We start from the raw sequence: 17253 nt of genomic DNA on the forward strand, positions 1-17253 counted from the left end.
TTATCAGCTGGAGGTGTTGATGATTCTAGCTGTTTACACAATCTGGTTACAAAGATTATGTGCTGTGGTTTAATTCCTATGAGAATCTTTTCTCCCCCCCAAATGGGAAGGTTTATCTTGTGGATAGGGATCATCCTAAATTCCTGAGTTTTAATGCAATTCCTGTACAGCAGTCCTATTTACCTTATAACACACAAAAAAATCAACATCATATATGATTTTGATCAATGGAATAGGCTAGATATACATGACACAATAAGAAGTGACTATAGCAATGTACTATTTGATAAACCCCCAAACTCCACATTCTGGGATCAGAACACAGTGTTTCACAAAAATTGCTAAGAAAACTGGAAAACAACACATCAGAAATTTGGCACATCTCATGCCCCAGAGCAAAACAAGATCAAAATGGATACATTTAGGCATAAGGATGATATTTTAAAAAAAAACAAAAGAACAAGGGATAGTTTGCCAGTCAGATTTTTGGAGAAGAGAGAAGCTTTTGCACAAACAAAATCAACACAGCTAATAATAGAAGGGAAGGAGAAAGTTAGGTAAAAATTTCATACCAGTGTTTCTGATAGAGACTTTATTTCTAATCTATATAATGAATTGAGTAAAATTTACAAAAATTCAAGTCATTTCCCAATAGATAAACGGTCAAAGGACATGAACAGACAATTTTTAGCTAAATTAAAGCCATCTATAGTCATATGAAAAAAATGCTCTAAATCACTATTGATTAGGGAAATGCAAATTAAAACAATCCTGGGGTGCCACTTCCCACATCTCAGCAAATTTACAGCAAATTACAGCAAAAGGTAATAAGTGTTGAAGGGTTAGTGGGAAAACTGGGATCCTAATGCATTTTTGGTGAAGTTGTGAACTCATCTAACCATTCTGAAGCAATTTGGAACTATGCCCGAAAAGCTATAAAACTGTGCAATTCCTTTGGTGGAGAAGCATCACTACTGAGTCTGTATCCCAAAGTTCTAAAATGTGCAACAATGTTAGTAGCAGCAATTTGTATGGTGGCAAGGAATTGAAAAATAAGTAGATACCAAGCACTTGAGAAATGGCTGAACAAGTCGTGGTATATGAAAATAATGGAATATTATTGTTCTATAAAAAATGGTGAAGAAGTTGATTTTAGAAAGGCCTAGAAAGATTTACACAAACTGATGCTGAGTGAAACAAGCAGAACCAGGAAAACACTGTGTACAGTACTAGCAAGAATGCCATAACCAAGAATCAATCACCCAGCAAGAATGAGCATCATTTTTCAGGGGAGTTTATGTATCTTCAATGAAGTAAGGGAATTTCAATCATATTTATTGAAAAAAAAAACAGAAATAAATAGAAATTCTTATCTTCAAACACAGGACACAAGAAAAGTATAGAAAAACAGGCAGGAAAGAAACTATTATTTAAAGATTAAACTTTCATCCCTAAACTAGAAAATGATACAGCTGGGTCATGCTCTAGAACTGTGTCTTTTAATAGAGCAGTTGCAGGGGGTATATATGACCAGAGGCTTTGGATATAAATTGACTTCAATGTGATGAAATCAAAGAAAAAGACATTAAAATATGGGAAAATGATTATACAAAGACAAGACGAAAAAGGAGGTAAAAGGTAGATCACATGAAAAGGAACAAGACACTTGGTACAGTAGAGGGAAAGAAGGAAGGGGTTGACCGTGTCTGAATTTTAATCTCATCAGTTTTGGCTCAGAAAGCAAAGAACATATTTATAGTTTGGTGTAGAAATGTATGTTACCCCATAAAGAAGTTTGAGGAGAAAGGAGAAAGAAAAAAAGGGACTGGATAGAAGAGAGGGCAGAAACACTAGGAGAAAGGTAAGAAAAGAGAGGAGGGACAATAGGAGAGAGTGGTGGGTCAGAAACAAAACTGGAAAGGAGAAACAAATTAGAGAGGACAAAATAGAATGAATGGAAATACACAACTGGTAATTATAACTGTGAATGTGAATGGGATGAACTTTCCCATAAAATGGAAGCAAATACCTGAGTGGATGAAAGACACAGAATTCTAGTATGTGGTGTTAGATGTGGGTCAATGTCTAGTTTCTGTCATACTAGTTTCCAATTTTCCCAGCAGTTTTTGTCAAATAATGAGGTCTTATTTGAAAACCTGGGTTCTTTGGGTTTGATTACTATAGTTATTGACTATTTTGCCTATGATCCTAACTCCCTAATAAAAACATTTCCAGGACCATATGGATGTATAAGTGAATTCTATCAAAGCTTTTTTTTTTTTTTAAATTCTACCAAAGTTTAAAAAAAAAAATTTAGTTCCAATACTATGTAAACTATTTGGGAAAATAGACAAAAAAGTCCTGCTAAATTCCTTCTATGACAAAAATTTGTTGCTCACATCTAAACCAGGAAGGGCTAGAATATAAAAGAAATTACATACCAATCTTCATCATGAACTTTGAAATTTTTAACTATAATAATAGCACAGAAATTGGAACAACTTATTGACAAAAAATATAATAATAATATGAACAAGGACTCCATCACCATTTTCAATGAAAGTCACTGAAAAAAAAAAAAAAATGAGCAAGATGCCAGAGATTAAAATAGAAAAGGTTTATGGTGTCTTCTAAATAAAAATTAGTCGAGAATATATGCGACACAAATATATTTTGGGATTAGACAGTACTAGAATTTTGCATTGATTATTAACATTTATAATGGGAAGCTTTGCTTTTTTATTTTCTATTTGAGGTAGGAGAGAGGTACAAGGATTTTTTTCCTATTAAAAATATGTTTTTAAAATAAAAAGTATAGTGTTAGGTATAATCTACAACTGTAACTAGGAGAATTCTTCATTCAAGATATAGATTTAAAAGACAGAGAATGTCATGAAAAAAATTTATGAATTCCTGTATTGAAATCTTTAATATTGGTGAAAATGACAATAAGAAACCATCAATATCTGATTTCTTTTTTAACTTTGAAATTCATACAAATGAAATCAAATGAACATTTTAAATTTACATAAAATAGAAAAATATGTCAAGAAACAAATCTGCAAAACTTAATTGCTTTTTTGAGTACTAATGAATTCAATAAAACATTTTTCAAAGCTTTCTCAGTCTTTCTGTTCTGTTCATGTATCATCACTGTAATAAATCCTTCCTTATTCTTTTAGATTAGAAAATTAGGGGCAGGACAATCCTATGACTAGTTCACTTCCCAATGCTAACCTCACTAATCCAAAATAGAAAAAAAAAATCCAACAGTTACCAAAAACAAAGGTTTCATTACCATGTGGGTTCTCTAATGTCTAGCAAGATGGGAGCTGCATTTAACTCTTTCCACATTCTAATTACATTTAAAAAGATTTCTCTCCAGTGTGGATTTTCTGATGTTTAGCAAGATGGGAGCTGGATGTAAAAGCCTTTCCACATTGATTACATTGAAAAGGTTTCTCTCCAGTGTGGATTCTCTGATGTAAAGAAAGACTGGCACTCTGTGTGAAAGCCTTTCCACATTGGTTACATTGAAAAGGCTTCTCTCCAGTATGGATTCGCTGATGTAAAGCGAGATTGGAACTCTGTGTGAAATCCTTTCCACACTCATTACATTTAAAAGGTTTTTCTCCTGTGTGGACTCTCTGATGGGCCACAAGACTGTAATTACTTATAAAAGCCTTTCCACACTGATTACATTTAAAAGGTTTCTCTCCAGTGTGGATTTTCCAATGTAAAGAAAGATGGGCACTCCGTGTGAAATCCTTTCCACATTGATTACATTTAAAAGGTTTTTCTCCAGTGTGTATTCTCTGATGGGCCACAAGACTGTAATTACTTATGAAATCCTTTCCACACTGATCACATTTAAAAGGTTTCTCACCTGTGTGGATTCTCTGATGTGTACCAAGACTGGAGGAGAATCTGAAACCCTTTCCACACTGATTACATTTAAAAGGTTTCTCTCCAGTGTGGATTCTCTGATGTTCTGAAAGCCCGTAATTACTTATGAAAGCTTTTCCACATTGATTACATTTAAAAGGTTTTTCACCTGTGTGAATTCTCTGATGTTCTGCAAGCCTGTAATTACTTATGAAAGCCTTTCCACACTGATTACATTTAAAAGGTTTCTCTCCAGTGTGGATTCTCTCATGTTCTGCAAGCTTGTAATTACTTATGAAAGCCTTTCCACATTGATTACATTTAAAAGGTTTCTCTCCAGTGTGGATTCTCTGATGTTCTGCAAGTCTATAATTACTTATGAAAGGCTTTCCACACTGATTACATTTAAAAGGTTTTTCTCCTGTGTGGATTCTCTGATGTTCTACAAGCCTGTATTTACTTATGAAAGCTTTTCCACACTGATCACATTTAAAAGGTTTCTCTCCAGTGTGGATTCCCTGATGTCTAGCAAGACTTGAGCTGCATCTAAAAGCCTTTCCACATTGACTACATTTAAAAGGTTTTTCTCCAGTGTGCTTTCTCTGATGTAAACCAAGATGGGCACTCTGTATGAAAGCCTTTCCACAATGAGTACATTTAAAAGGTTTCTCTCCAGTGTGGATTCTCTTATGTGTACCAAGACTGGAAGAGAATGTGAAAGCCTTTCCACACTGATTACATTTAAAAGGTTTCTCTCCAATGTGGATTCCTTGATGTTTAGCCAGACAGGAGCTCGATCTAAAAGTCTTTCCACATTGATTACATTCATAAGCCTTCTCTTCAGTGTGGGTTTTCTTATGCTTTGCTAGACTGGAGACATCTGTAAAAGTTTTTCCACATTGATTGCATATGTAAGGCTTTCCACACTGAAGACATAAATAAGGCTTCTTTCTAGGGTGGATTCTCTGATGGTCAAGCAAGAATGATCTGCAATAGAAAGCTCTCCCACAGTCAGTACATTTATGAGATGCTTCTCCAGCAAGAGCTGGACTGCAACCAAAGGCTTTCCCACACTGATCATATCCAGACCTTTTCATTCCAGAGTGGTAAGGAAGAGATGAGAGATAGGATGAGGTTGCTTCACATACATTATGTTCATCAGGTTCTTTTCTAATATGCATGTGCTGATAAGTAAGAAGATTGGAGTTCTGACTGACATTCTCTCTTTTATCACTTACAGAAAGCATTTCTTCAGTATCACTTTTCTGATCACCACTGAGGTCTGAACTACATTTCACAGCAATATCCCATTGATTACTTGGAACCAATGGCTCTATCTCTTCAGTGAAGCATTTCTTGTATTCACTACCTTGAAGATAATCACTTCCTGAGTTCATTTTCTTACAGTGATTTAGGATAGAAGTCCATCTGAATCTCTTTCCAATTTCGTCCAATTCACAATCACTCTTTGGATATCTATCTACTTCAAGAATAAAACCGTGGAATTCCTTCAAATTGAAGTCACAGGGACCATCATCCATGAACCTTTGCTGGTCACGTTCTTTCACAAAAATTCCCAGCTTTTTACTTATCTCATTTACTTTCAACCCAGTTTCTACATCTGAAAAAGACAAATGTACATATATGTAAAAAAGACATACACACATACATAAACACAAATAGCAATGTTACATAAGAGTCATGGCAGCGTGTCACCAAACTAAATATACAAAACTTCATAGTCGTACTCAGTGCAAACAGTGGCTTTTAATACCCGAAGTCATTTTTAAGAAGAGACAGCTAGGTGGTGCAGTAGATAGAGCACCATCACAGAAATCAGGAAGACCAGAGTTCAAATCTGGCCTCATACACTTAAAACTTTCTAGCTGTGTGATCCTGGGCAAGTAACTTAACCCCAATTGCCTCAGGAAAAGTAAAAATAATAATAATAATAATTTTTAAAAAGAGATAAATATGTGAGATGTGCATCTTAAAGTACTGGACCAATCAGAGACTTATCTTCTCCAAATGAAATATTTTTTTCAGCAAAGGCAGGGGTCCAAGGCCAAGATGACTACCAACCACTTAATGCCAGTAGATCAGAGTCTTCTTTGTGCTGGAATAGTTTTTGCTAATTTAGAGGGAAAACTGAGCCAACACACATTTGAAAATAGTAGAGCAGATAAGGAGTAAACAGCTTTCAGAGATTTGTTGGACAGTACCACAATTACTCACCTGAGCAAAAACAGTAAACATCCAAATTGGTTTGATGAAAATAATGGGAAAATTCAGAAAGCATTAAATGAAAAATGAGAACTCTAAAAGATTTACAAGATTACAAGTACTTTAGTTCATCCATCTCTAGGAAGGCAGTGTTTAAGTTTCCCAAAAGTATAAGCAAAAAGTTACAGAGATTAGATTTTTGGCCCAGGAAAACAAGGCACATAAAGTTCATTATTATATTGAGTGTAACAATCCAAAGTTCTTTTATGATGTCCTGAAGAAATTAAATGACTAACTATGTGTGTAAGCTTCCCAATGCAGATGGAACTACATCAATTAGTGATAAGAACGTGATACTGTAAGAGATGGCTGATCAGTTTCATGAAGTTCTCAACACACCATCATCACCCACTGTTAAAGCTATTAGCCATTGATCTTAAAGTCATATTCCATTGCTCTTTAGCCATTCAAGAACTGATGGCATTCCCAGTCCATATCTCTTTGTTACCAAAAAGAGAGCTGCTATCAATCGTTTACAACATAAAAATTTGCTTCTTTTTTTCCCTAATTATCTTGGCAAACAGACCTTATGTGTATTTTAGAGCCAAAGGGGATACACAGTTTTATAAGTCTATATATTTTTATATATATAAGTCTATGTATTTATAAGTTTATAAGTTATAATTCCAGATAGTTCTCCAGATTGAGTGGAGCAGTTCATAAATTCAGCAATAATATATTAGTGTCCTCAAAATGATATCAAAATGGTGTTTTTGATTTACAATTCCTGAATCAATAATAAGCTTGAATATTTTCTCTCATATGGCTATAAATTAATTTCTTCATCAGAAATGACCTGTTCCTATCCTTTTAAGTATTTGAGACACCAGATCTTTATCTGAGAAGTTTTCTCTAGAACAGAGCCCTTTGTTCTTCACCTTCAATTACCTGATCCCGACCCTCACTGTGCCAGAGCTGAAAGCTTTGGGAGCAGAGACCCCTGGCCACAGATGCCCCTAGGGCTTGCTTTTGGCTAACTTAACAGAGTCTGGCAAGAGTGTACAGCACTTCATTTGGATCAAATCTCTACCTAAAGGAGATGAGATCCTTTGTAAGATCCTGTTATGGTCCCAACAACTTCTGGAGTTTTAGTCACTTTTCATGCTCAAAATGAATTGTGAGGATTTATTTTTTGTTTGGGGGAGAGTCTTAGGTAGCTAAGTATTGTATCATCTTATCAGAATCTTATCCCATCCTTTTTAGCAGGTTTCCAGTGAATTTACCTAGCAAATGTGGCAGCAAGGTCAACTACCTGACTGAGCTAAATTAGGTAACTCAAAAAGGATGCAGCCAAGACTGAAATGCATGGAGACTTGCACTCAGATGACTGAGCACTCACTGCAACATCTAAGACGCAACACAGTATGGTACTTCTGTGCTGTTTGTGCTCATTTTGAATTGATGAGGAACATCAAAAAGAGAGGAAATAGTCCTTACCCAGGGACAGCAGATTTTGGACATTCTCCAGCGTGACCTCCTTGTACAGCTCCTTCTGAGAAGGGTCCAAGAAGCCCCACTCCTCTTCAGTAAAATCCACCATAATATCCTTGAATGATACCATCTCCTAAACCATAAAAAGTCACTCAATTTAGTGCTGAAAAAGCCTCCAGAATTCATCCAGCCCTCATCAACTTAGAGGAGGAAACTGAAGCACAGATGGGATTTGCCCAAAACTCTTATAATCTTCCCTTTTTTTTTTCTTCCTTTTTTTTTTCTTTTTAATAACTTTTTATTGATAGAACTCGTGCCAGGGTAATTTTTTACAACATTATCCCTTGCATTCACTTCTGTTCCGATTTTTCCCTTCCCTCCCTCCACCCCCTCCCCCAGATGGCAAGCAATCTTTTACATGTTGACTAGGTTACAGTATATCCTGGATACAATATATGTGTGCAGAACCGAACAGTTTTCTTGTTGCACAGGGAGAATTGGATTCAGAAGGTATAAATAATCCGGGAAGACAAACAAAAATGCAAGCAGTTTATATTCATCTCCCAGTGGTCTTTCTTTGGATGTAGTTGCTTCTGCCCATCTTTGATCAATTAAAGCTCTCTTGATCGAAGAGATCCACTTCCATCAGAATACATCCTCAAACAGTATCATTGTTGAGGTATATAATGATCTGGTTCTGCTCATTTCACTCAGCATCAGTTCATGTAAGTCTCGCCAGTCCTCTCTGTATTCATCCTGCTGGTCGTTCCTTATAGAACAGTAATATTCCATAACGTTCATATACCACAGTTTACTCAACCATTCTCCAATTGATGGGCATCCTTTCATTTTCCAGCTTCTAGCCAATACAAACAGGGCTGCCACAAACATTTTGGCACATACAGGTCCCTTTCCCTTCTTTAGTATCTCTTTGGGGTATAAGCCCAGTAGAAACACTGCTGGATCAAAGAGTATGCACAGTTTGATAACTTTTTGAGCATAGTTCCAAATTGCTCTCCAGAATGGCTGGATGTGTTCACAATTCCACCAACAATGTATCAGTGTCCCTGTTTTCCCACATCCCCTCCAACATTCCACATTATCTTTCCCTGTCACTCTAGCCAATCTGACAGGTGTGTAGTGGTATCTCAGAGTTGTCTTAATTTGCATTTCTCTGATAATAATGACTTGGAGCATCTTTTCATATGTCTATAAATAGTTTCAATTTCTTCGTCGGAGAATTGTCTGTTCATATCCTTTGACCATTTATCAACTGGAGAATGGTTTGATTTCTTATAGATTAGAGTCAATTTTCTATATATTTTGGAAATGAGGCCTTTATCAGAACCTTTGACTGTAAAAATGTTTTCCCAGTTTATTGTTTCCCTTCTAATCTTGTCTGCATTTGTTTGGTTTGTACAAAAACTTTTCAATTTGATATAATCAAAATTTTCTATGTTGTGGTCAATAGTGATCTCTAGTTCTTCTTTGGTCACAAATTCCTCCCTCTTCCACAAGTCTGAGAGGTAAACTATCCTATGCTCTTCCAATTTATTTATAATCTCATTCTTTATGCCTAGGTCATGAACCCATTCTGACCTTATCTTGGTGTATGGTGTTAAGTATGGGTCAATGCCTAGCAAAATTCTTATAATCTTAAGGAGTGTCAGACCCCACACTTGGAATCAGGCATTAAGAGCCCAATGGAATATTGAAAAAAATACTTTCCATGTAAAATGTGATTCATGTTGGATAATAAAAGTTGGAAAAATGTCTTAGTATAAGACATAATAAGAGAATATATGCATTCTACAGAACCTGTAGGAGTGAAGGAGAGAAGATGATGAGAGATCTCTTCCCACAAGAAGGGTCTTAAGTGATTATATATAAAAAAATTCTATGAAGAGTTTGTGAGAACCTGGTAAATACTTTGTATTCTGGGGAAGCAACCATTAGCAGTGATCACTGAGGAGAGAACAAAGAAATTTTCTAGCAAATTTCCTATGAGTCTAAAATGAAATCTCAACAAGATGGAAGTAGGAAAAGAATTTTAAAGAGAATCTGGCCTCAACTAATTGGTATGAGACTCTTCCCATAAAAGTGATGAAGCTTTATCTGTTCTCATAAAGTGAGCTTGTTAATGGAATATGTTCTGTGTGAGATGATTAATTGGGACACTACTTCTCCCAGAAATCCAGTGCTGTAATTTCACTCCCCAGGTAGGTCTCAGCCAGGAGGTCAGAGAAATCAGGCGGCTAACCTGGGTTGTAAGTGCCTGGCCTCCAAGGAACAAGAAGGGGCCTTTGATGCTACATTCTTGCCCTGATTCCTACTTCATTGAACCCTCTAGAGCCCATCCAGAGGTTAGGCTATGCTGGATGGGGAGACCTTTGAACCTGCCTAATCCTTATTCTGTGACTGCTACCCTCTCATTATTTTTTTGCCACCCAATCCCAATCTCTTTCCTTCTTGAACTCTGGGAAATACAATCATGTCCTCCAAATCTTATGACAGACTTTTTCACATCTAGTACTAAGAGTTTTCCAAAGTGAATTTTGGAGAAAACATCACTGACTTCATTTAATGCTATGTTGCCATTCTTTTATCAATATACTAGACTTCTCCATCAGTATCTCTTTGACACTGAATCAATCACTTTGGGAAAACTCAAGAGCACTCACTTCCAGTCCTGTTACTGTCTAAGAAGGCACAAAAGACTTAACAAATGTTGCCAAAGTACCTGAGTAATGAAGCAGTTATTTCTCTGTTCTTGTGTTTTCTTGCTCTAACATAAATATCTGTGATAAAGACGTCACACTGCAAATCTCAATTCAAAAATTTTCTTCTTTTGGTAAAAATGTAGTTTTCAAGGAAAGCAGAAAGATGGGAAATGAGCTTCACTGCAAGTATCTCTGATGAAGGCCACATTTCCCAAATATATAAAGAATTTTTAATGTTGTCAAAAATAATGTAGGAAAATGAAGTGCTCTAAATCATTTTTGATTAGGTAAATATAAATAAAAACAACTCAAAAGCACCCCCTCACATCGATTAGATTAACTAGTACGACAAAAAAATGATCAATGTTGGAAAGAAGGTGGGAATACTAGTGTACTGAAGAGAAATCGGGAATTGATCCAAGCTTTCTGGCGAGTAAGTTGGAAGGAAGTATGAACAAAGGGCAACCAAACTGTGCAAATCTTTAGATCTACCAATATAACCACTAGGTCTGTATGATTCCAAAGAGATTAAAAAAAGAGGGAAAGGGCCTACATGTGCAAAAATATTTATAGCAGCCCCTTTCCTGGAGGCAATATTGTGGAAATTGAGGGAATTCCCATCAAGTGGGAAATGGCTGAACAAGCTGTGGTGTATGAATATAATGAAATAGTATTGTGCAATAAAAAATGCTGAACAGGCAGATTTCAGAAAGAACTAAAAAAACAAACTGATACAAACTGAAATGAGCAGAGCCAGGAAAAGATTCAATACAGAATCAGCAACAGAGTGTGGAGAGACTCTGCTGTTCTCAGGAGCACAAGGATCTGAGGCAATTACAAAAGACTCAAGAAAGAAAAGGCTTTTCACACACTAAAGAAAGAATGGATGGACTCAGAAAGCAACTGAAGAATCTCTCTTAGTTACTTTATTCTTTTTTCTCTTTTTATCTGTATCATTTTTCACAACTTTGATTAATAGGGAAATGTGCTTTAAATGACAGCACGTATATACCTATATCAAACTGCCCATCATTTTAGGAAGAAAGGAGAGAAAGGGGTGGAGAAAAATTTATAGCTCAAAGTCTTATAAACATGAATACTGCAAATTGTCATGACATGTAATTGAAAATAATTTAAAACAAACAAGCAAATGTACCTTTTTGTATCTGAGTCCTAACCTGATTTTATCTAAAACTTCGTTATTAACAATGTATGAGACCCAACAAATCCAACCCAAAGCAGAGGTCATGTAAGGAGAGATTGTCTTTATGACATCAGAGGAAATGTAACCCCCCATTCGCGGAGTCTGTCACACCCTCGAGTGGATAAATAAGCCACAGTTTACTCTCTGGCCGGACCCTGAGCTCCCTGACTCTGACTTTCCCTACCAAGGACCCTGACAATTCCCACAACAGGAACAATGAGACCATCTTTATGTGGCTCCCGGCACATGGCAGACACCACAACACCCGCCCCGGCCTTCTCCCACCTTAGTCTTCCTCTCTGCCCCAGGGACTTTGGCCTCCTGGCTTATGCTTAACCAGGACCCTCTGTCCCCTGACCCTGGGCCTTTTTAATGGCTTCTCTCCTGTTTGCACCGGCCTCCTCCCTCCCCTCCTGCTTCCTTCACATCTCAGCTAAATTCTCCCTTTCTTTAACAGCTTTTCCTGCCCCCAAACTGCTGACCCTTCCCTCGGAGAGTAGCTCCCATCTACACTGCCCAGCGCAGGTGTGGACACAGCTCAGCAGCTGTTTTCTCCCCCGGGAGCTCCATGAGGGCAGATCTGGTTTTTTTCTTTTCCTTCCTCTGCATCCTCAGGGGTTCGCCCAGAGCTTGGCCCAGAGGAGCTGTTTTCTAAACATTTATTTACCTGATCTAAAACCTGGTAAAGGAAAGGGTCTCAGAGCCCTGGGGGCCGCCTGAGAGGCAGGAAATGGGCAGCGCCAGGGGGGAGATTCCTGCCCTGCTGCCAGCCCTGCCGGGGCCCCTCCCTCTGCCAGGAGGAAGCTCCCTGGGCCCCCCCTGGGCAGGGGCCGCACTCACCTGGGACGAGGGGCTCCGGCTGCCGGGGGCCATGTCTCTGGTTCCGGGCGTGGGCGCTCTGCCGGCCGGGCGGGGGAGGGAGAGGGGGCTTCCCTTCCCGGGCTGGTGCTGACCTGCCCACAATGAGAGAGAGAGAGCTCTGAGGGCAGGGAGGTGGGGGGCGGCTGCTCCCCGGGAGGAGGAGGAGACATCTCAGCTCAGAGGAGGTAGTGGGATGTCCCCTGTGGGGAGGCCCTCCCAGGACTCCCTTTTCTGAACCCTAAGATCTCCTGCACACCGCAGAGGGGGCAGCCCTGGGAGCATGAGCCCCATGGGGTCAAGATGACAAGATTCATCAGAATATCTGGAAAGCCAGTGTGACCCTGGCCAAGCCCTTGATCCCTGCCTGCCTCAGTTTCTCCATCTATAACATGGAATCCACACCTGGTCCCAGAAATGACGACAGATGTCCCAAGACCACCAGGAGGGTCATCGTCAAGGAGCAGAGCTGGATGGGAGCCCCAGTCCCCCCTCCCCCCCTTCCTGCCTCCACCCCCACTGTCCTCCAAGCAAACTGACGGACTGGGCAAAGTTCACACTAAGTTCTCTACTGCACATAGAGAGCGCTTCCTGTCTACCAGGCCCTGTACTTAGTACTTTACAAAAGGGATCTCACGGAGGGGAAGGAGGAGGGGCTGCTCTCACACCCTTTTTGCACTGGAGGCAAATGGTGTAAAGCCACGGAATCCTCCCCCTCCCCAACGTGGGCGAAGGCCCACTGGCGACTGGTGAGGGAACCACGCAATACGTGGGGCTCAGTGGGGGAGGGGTCAGTTGGGTTCCCCAAGAAACACTCAGCAGTGTCCGCCCCCCTCCCCCAAGCCACAGGGAGGCACAAGCCCCGCCCCCTCTCATCCCACGCAGGAGAAATCGCTCAGGGCTAAGGCCACACCCACGTGCACTCAGGCACACCCCCTCCCCACCCGCAAGCACGCAGCTCAGGTACACGCCCCCACTCACAGCTACTGCGCTTTTGCACAACTTATCCACCGACGCCCCTCCCTTGATTTCCAAACTCTGCCACAGGAGTGGGTTCCAACTGGTGCGGAAGGGGAGGAGCCTTAAGAAGGAAGGGGAGGTCCCAGGACGTGCCTGCGCACAGACGCCCTCCTGTCCTCCTCTCCTCCCCCTCCCCCTTCTCCCAGCACCGAAGGAAGGATGGGAATAAACCAGGGAGGCAGGATGCAGCGCCTGTACCCCGAGGGACTCCCAGCATCCCCTGCGGCTCAGCGGCCCAGGGTACAAGGCAGATCAGGACGTCACCAGGAGGCCTTTTTTGACACAATGAAGACTTTATCCTGATTCCTTTTATTCCTGGCTCTGTCCGCCCCTTCTTTCCTGGAGGTTCCCAAGCCTTTGGGGAGGAAATGTGGGGTTCCGTACAAGAAATAGACCCGGATGTGATGGGAAATTCCCGATGGGAAAGTGGACGTAGAAGTTCTGTGTTCGATCATTTGCATAATTCCAAATGAGGGCTCGGTCCCCCTTCTCCCGGGAGGGGCCACGGGACCTGCGCCCTCCCCCCATCCCCCCCTTCAGTGAGGGGGCACAGGGAGAGAACCCGCCCATGCTCAGCCCTCTCTGGCCCCGCCGCGGGTTTGATGCCGTTTCTGTTCCTTTGGACATTTCCCCCGGGGCAGCCGCTCATCCCTCCGTCCGTGGGGGGGAGTGAGCCTCCCTCCAAGCTGCCCCCCTGAAACACGGGTCTCTGGCCCCCCTTTAAGCGCCTCCTTCAGCCCCCTTGAGAAGGGGGTAAAACCCCCACGGTTGTTTTTACTTTTCACGTCCGCGCCGGCGCTTTTAGGAGCAAAGTCCTTTCCTCAGCGCGGAAGATCCGGGGCTAAGAGGCTGTATCGGCCCCTCCCGCTTGGGGGAGCCAGGGAGGGAGATTTCTGGCTAACTGCGAATCTCCCGCAAATCCCGCCCTTGGCGGGTCGGACCGTGTCGTCTGGGGTCCCTCTCCATAAAGCTCGATGATCTGATCTCTTGTGGGAGAAGGGGATGAAATTATCTTGTCACGAGTTTTTGGGGGAAAAAGACAAAACCCCCAAACCAGGAGGAGTCCATTTAGATCCATTTGTGCTTCAGCAGGCCCCGCTTCCTGATCCCCATGTGCTGGAAAGAGCAGGAGAGGCAGAAAGGGGGATTTGTCCTCAGGTGGGGGAAGGAGCTTGATTTTCACTGGGTTGGGGGCTGGGGCGGCCATCCCTTTGTGCTTCCCTCCAGCAAGGTCTGTGGTGATGTGGTGATGACCCCCGGCCACCCGGGATGGGCAGACAAGCCTCCCATACTGACCTCACACCTGGTGGAGCTCAAGGGAGCTTGGTGGGCTCCACAGGCAGAGAGCTGCTGGGCTCCAGCTCTAGCCCTGCCAAGGCCGATGACCAGACCCTCAGGGAGCTCAGTGCCCTTTTCCAGAGGCAGCTGCATGTGGCTCCTGCACAAAATCCGGGCCCCTGAGCCACGGCTCACGATGTCACATCTTCTAGCTCTCAGTAGCTGCAGGAGGGAAAACATCCTGGGTCCAAATCTTCATGCCGGAGTCTGTCAGATCCCAGCCAGTCAGAACGAGGAAGAGTTTGGATCCTAAAAGGATGTCACCTTCACACACGGGCACTGGGTGGGTCCCATCATCCCCAGAGTCGATCACAACCCCAGGGGTACAGCCAGAAGCAGGGAGACAGCCAGGCAGGATGGCAGTGAACTTGGAAGGAGATTGGAGGTCTCAAACATAATCTGTCACCCTTTCTTTCCTTTGGGCCAGGGGCCTTCTGTGAGCAGCACAGGGAGCTCTTTGGTGGTCTCATGGAATACATTATAGAAAGCATGGCCCCAGCTCTCCACACCCCTCCAAGTGGTGATTATTCCATGTTCAGTGGGGTATTTCGGGGTCAGAACTCCTCCCCGGCTCTCAGCCTAATCCTCCACTGAACCTTCTTCCCGACCCTCACCCACCATGACACCCTGATGCCCGGGGTGCCCACAATGGAAGCAAAGACATGCTCAGGGGCACTGCCTCCTTTACGTGCCGACTGCCCATTCGGGAGCCAGGGTCAGCAGTTGGAGAGCAACATCCTCACCCATGGGGAGCCTGAAAGGGCCAAGTTGAAACCCTGCAGAGAGAAGTGGAAGGCACCTCCAGGGAGGGAGGAGGCAGGGAAAGGCTGGAGAAAGGGCTCTGGGCTCTCTGAGGTTCTGGAAGGGCACCTTGGAGAAGGAAAGCCTGGCATGGGAAAGCTCTGCTGCTGCCTCCTGAGGGACTGTCAGTCCTCTCTCATAGAGTCCCTCTCATGCCTTCAGGGGGACTGTTTCTTTCTCAGTCCCCTGTTCCTCAGGAATTAAGCTGGGCCTCAGAGCGCTCCACCCCCACAGGGGCCATTTCTGTTCTCTGAGTAGTTTTTAGTATGTCCTGGCTTCCTAAGGGAGGGCTTTGGATTAAGTTACCATGAGCTTACTCTATCCACACCTATCATATTGCCTCAGATGACAGGAAACGATATTGAAGAATGTTGGAAGGGATGAGGGGGAGAGAATGAAAAAGATCTAACTCCATGTAAGTTCCATGAATCCAAAAATACAAATTTTGAATAATAAGAAAGATAAAGAAGAGAAATAGTGAAAATTTTGTTCAAGGACAAAGAATAGAAAATGAAATTAATCCTATAAACAATAGGAAAGAGGATTCTATCTCAATTTTGAATGAATGTTGCTGAAAAAAAAAAAGACATGAGCAAGATGCCACAAAGATTAGAATGGGAAAGACTTATGGCATCTTCTTCTTCTTCTTTTTTTTTTTTTTTTGCTGAGGCAAATGATATTGAGTGACTTTCCCAGGGTCACATAGCCAGGAAGCATTAAATGTCTGAGGTCAGATTTGAACTCAGGTTCTCTCTAACTCCAGGGTTAGTGCTCTATGCAGTGCACCACCTAGCTGCCCCCTTATGTCATCTTCTAAATGGGAATTGTTCAAAAAGATATTTGACACAAAGATACTTTGGGATAAGAAAATGCAAGAATTTTGCACTGATTATCAACATTTATAATGGGAAGATATCCCTTTTTTTGGGCTATTGTCTATTTGAGGTAGATGACCGTGGTACAAGGAATTTTTTTCTGATAAAAAGATTTTTAAAAAAGTAAACACAGATACAATCTATAAGTGTAGCCAGGAGAATTCTTGATTCAAGATATAGATTTAAAAGATAGGAAATGTCACGAAAATAATTTTATGATTTCTTATTATAAAGTCTTCAACACTGGGGAAAATGACAACAGGAAACCATCAATATCGGATTCCTTTATTAATTTTGAAATTCAAACGAATGAAATCAAATGAATATTTTAAATATACAGAAAACCAAAAAAAAGTGTCAAGAAACAAATCTGCAAAGGTTGATTTCTTTGAGTAGTAATGAATTAAAAAATATTTTTTCCAAAGCTTTCTCAATCCTTCTGTTCTATTGCATGTATTATTTTTGGTTAGAGGATCACGGGCAGGACAGTCCCATTGCTAGTACTTCCCATTGCTATCCTCTCCTAAATAAAAATAAAAACAAACAAAAAAACCCCAACAATCACCAAAAAAAAAGGTTTTTCTCTAGTGTGGATTCTCTCGTGTTTGGCAAGTTGTGAGTTGCATCTAAAACTCTTTCCACATGGATTACATTTAAAAGTTTCTCTCCAGTGTGGATTCTCTGATGTTCAGCAAGACTGGCACTCTGTTGTGAACAAATCCAACCATTCTGGAATTATGCCCAAAAAGTTATCAAACGGTGCATACCCTTTGATCCAGCAGTGCTACTACTGGGCTTATACCCCAAAGAGATCTTAAAGAAGAGAAAGGGACCTGTA

The 17253-nt window shown here is 41.4% G+C and overlaps 1 protein-coding gene across 1 annotated transcript in view; it reads right to left on the minus strand.

The window, feature by feature from the left end:
• Positions 1 to 236: 236 nt before the first annotated feature.
• Positions 237 to 17253, minus strand: part of LOC127556755 (zinc finger protein 665-like) — a 28470-nt gene continuing 11453 nt past the window's right edge. The window contains exons 2-3 of the mRNA XM_051990166.1: positions 7606 to 7732; positions 237 to 5506 (exon numbers count right to left, since the gene is read on the minus strand). Coding sequence (XP_051846126.1) covers positions 3366 to 5506; positions 7606 to 7732 — 2268 coding nt within the window. The 3' untranslated portion in view covers positions 237 to 3365. The remainder of the gene's footprint in view (positions 5507 to 7605; positions 7733 to 17253) is intronic.

Source organism: Antechinus flavipes, chromosome 3 (assembly GCF_016432865.1).
Source record: "Antechinus flavipes isolate AdamAnt ecotype Samford, QLD, Australia chromosome 3, AdamAnt_v2, whole genome shotgun sequence".
Taxonomy (NCBI): Eukaryota; Metazoa; Chordata; class Mammalia; order Dasyuromorphia; family Dasyuridae; genus Antechinus; species Antechinus flavipes.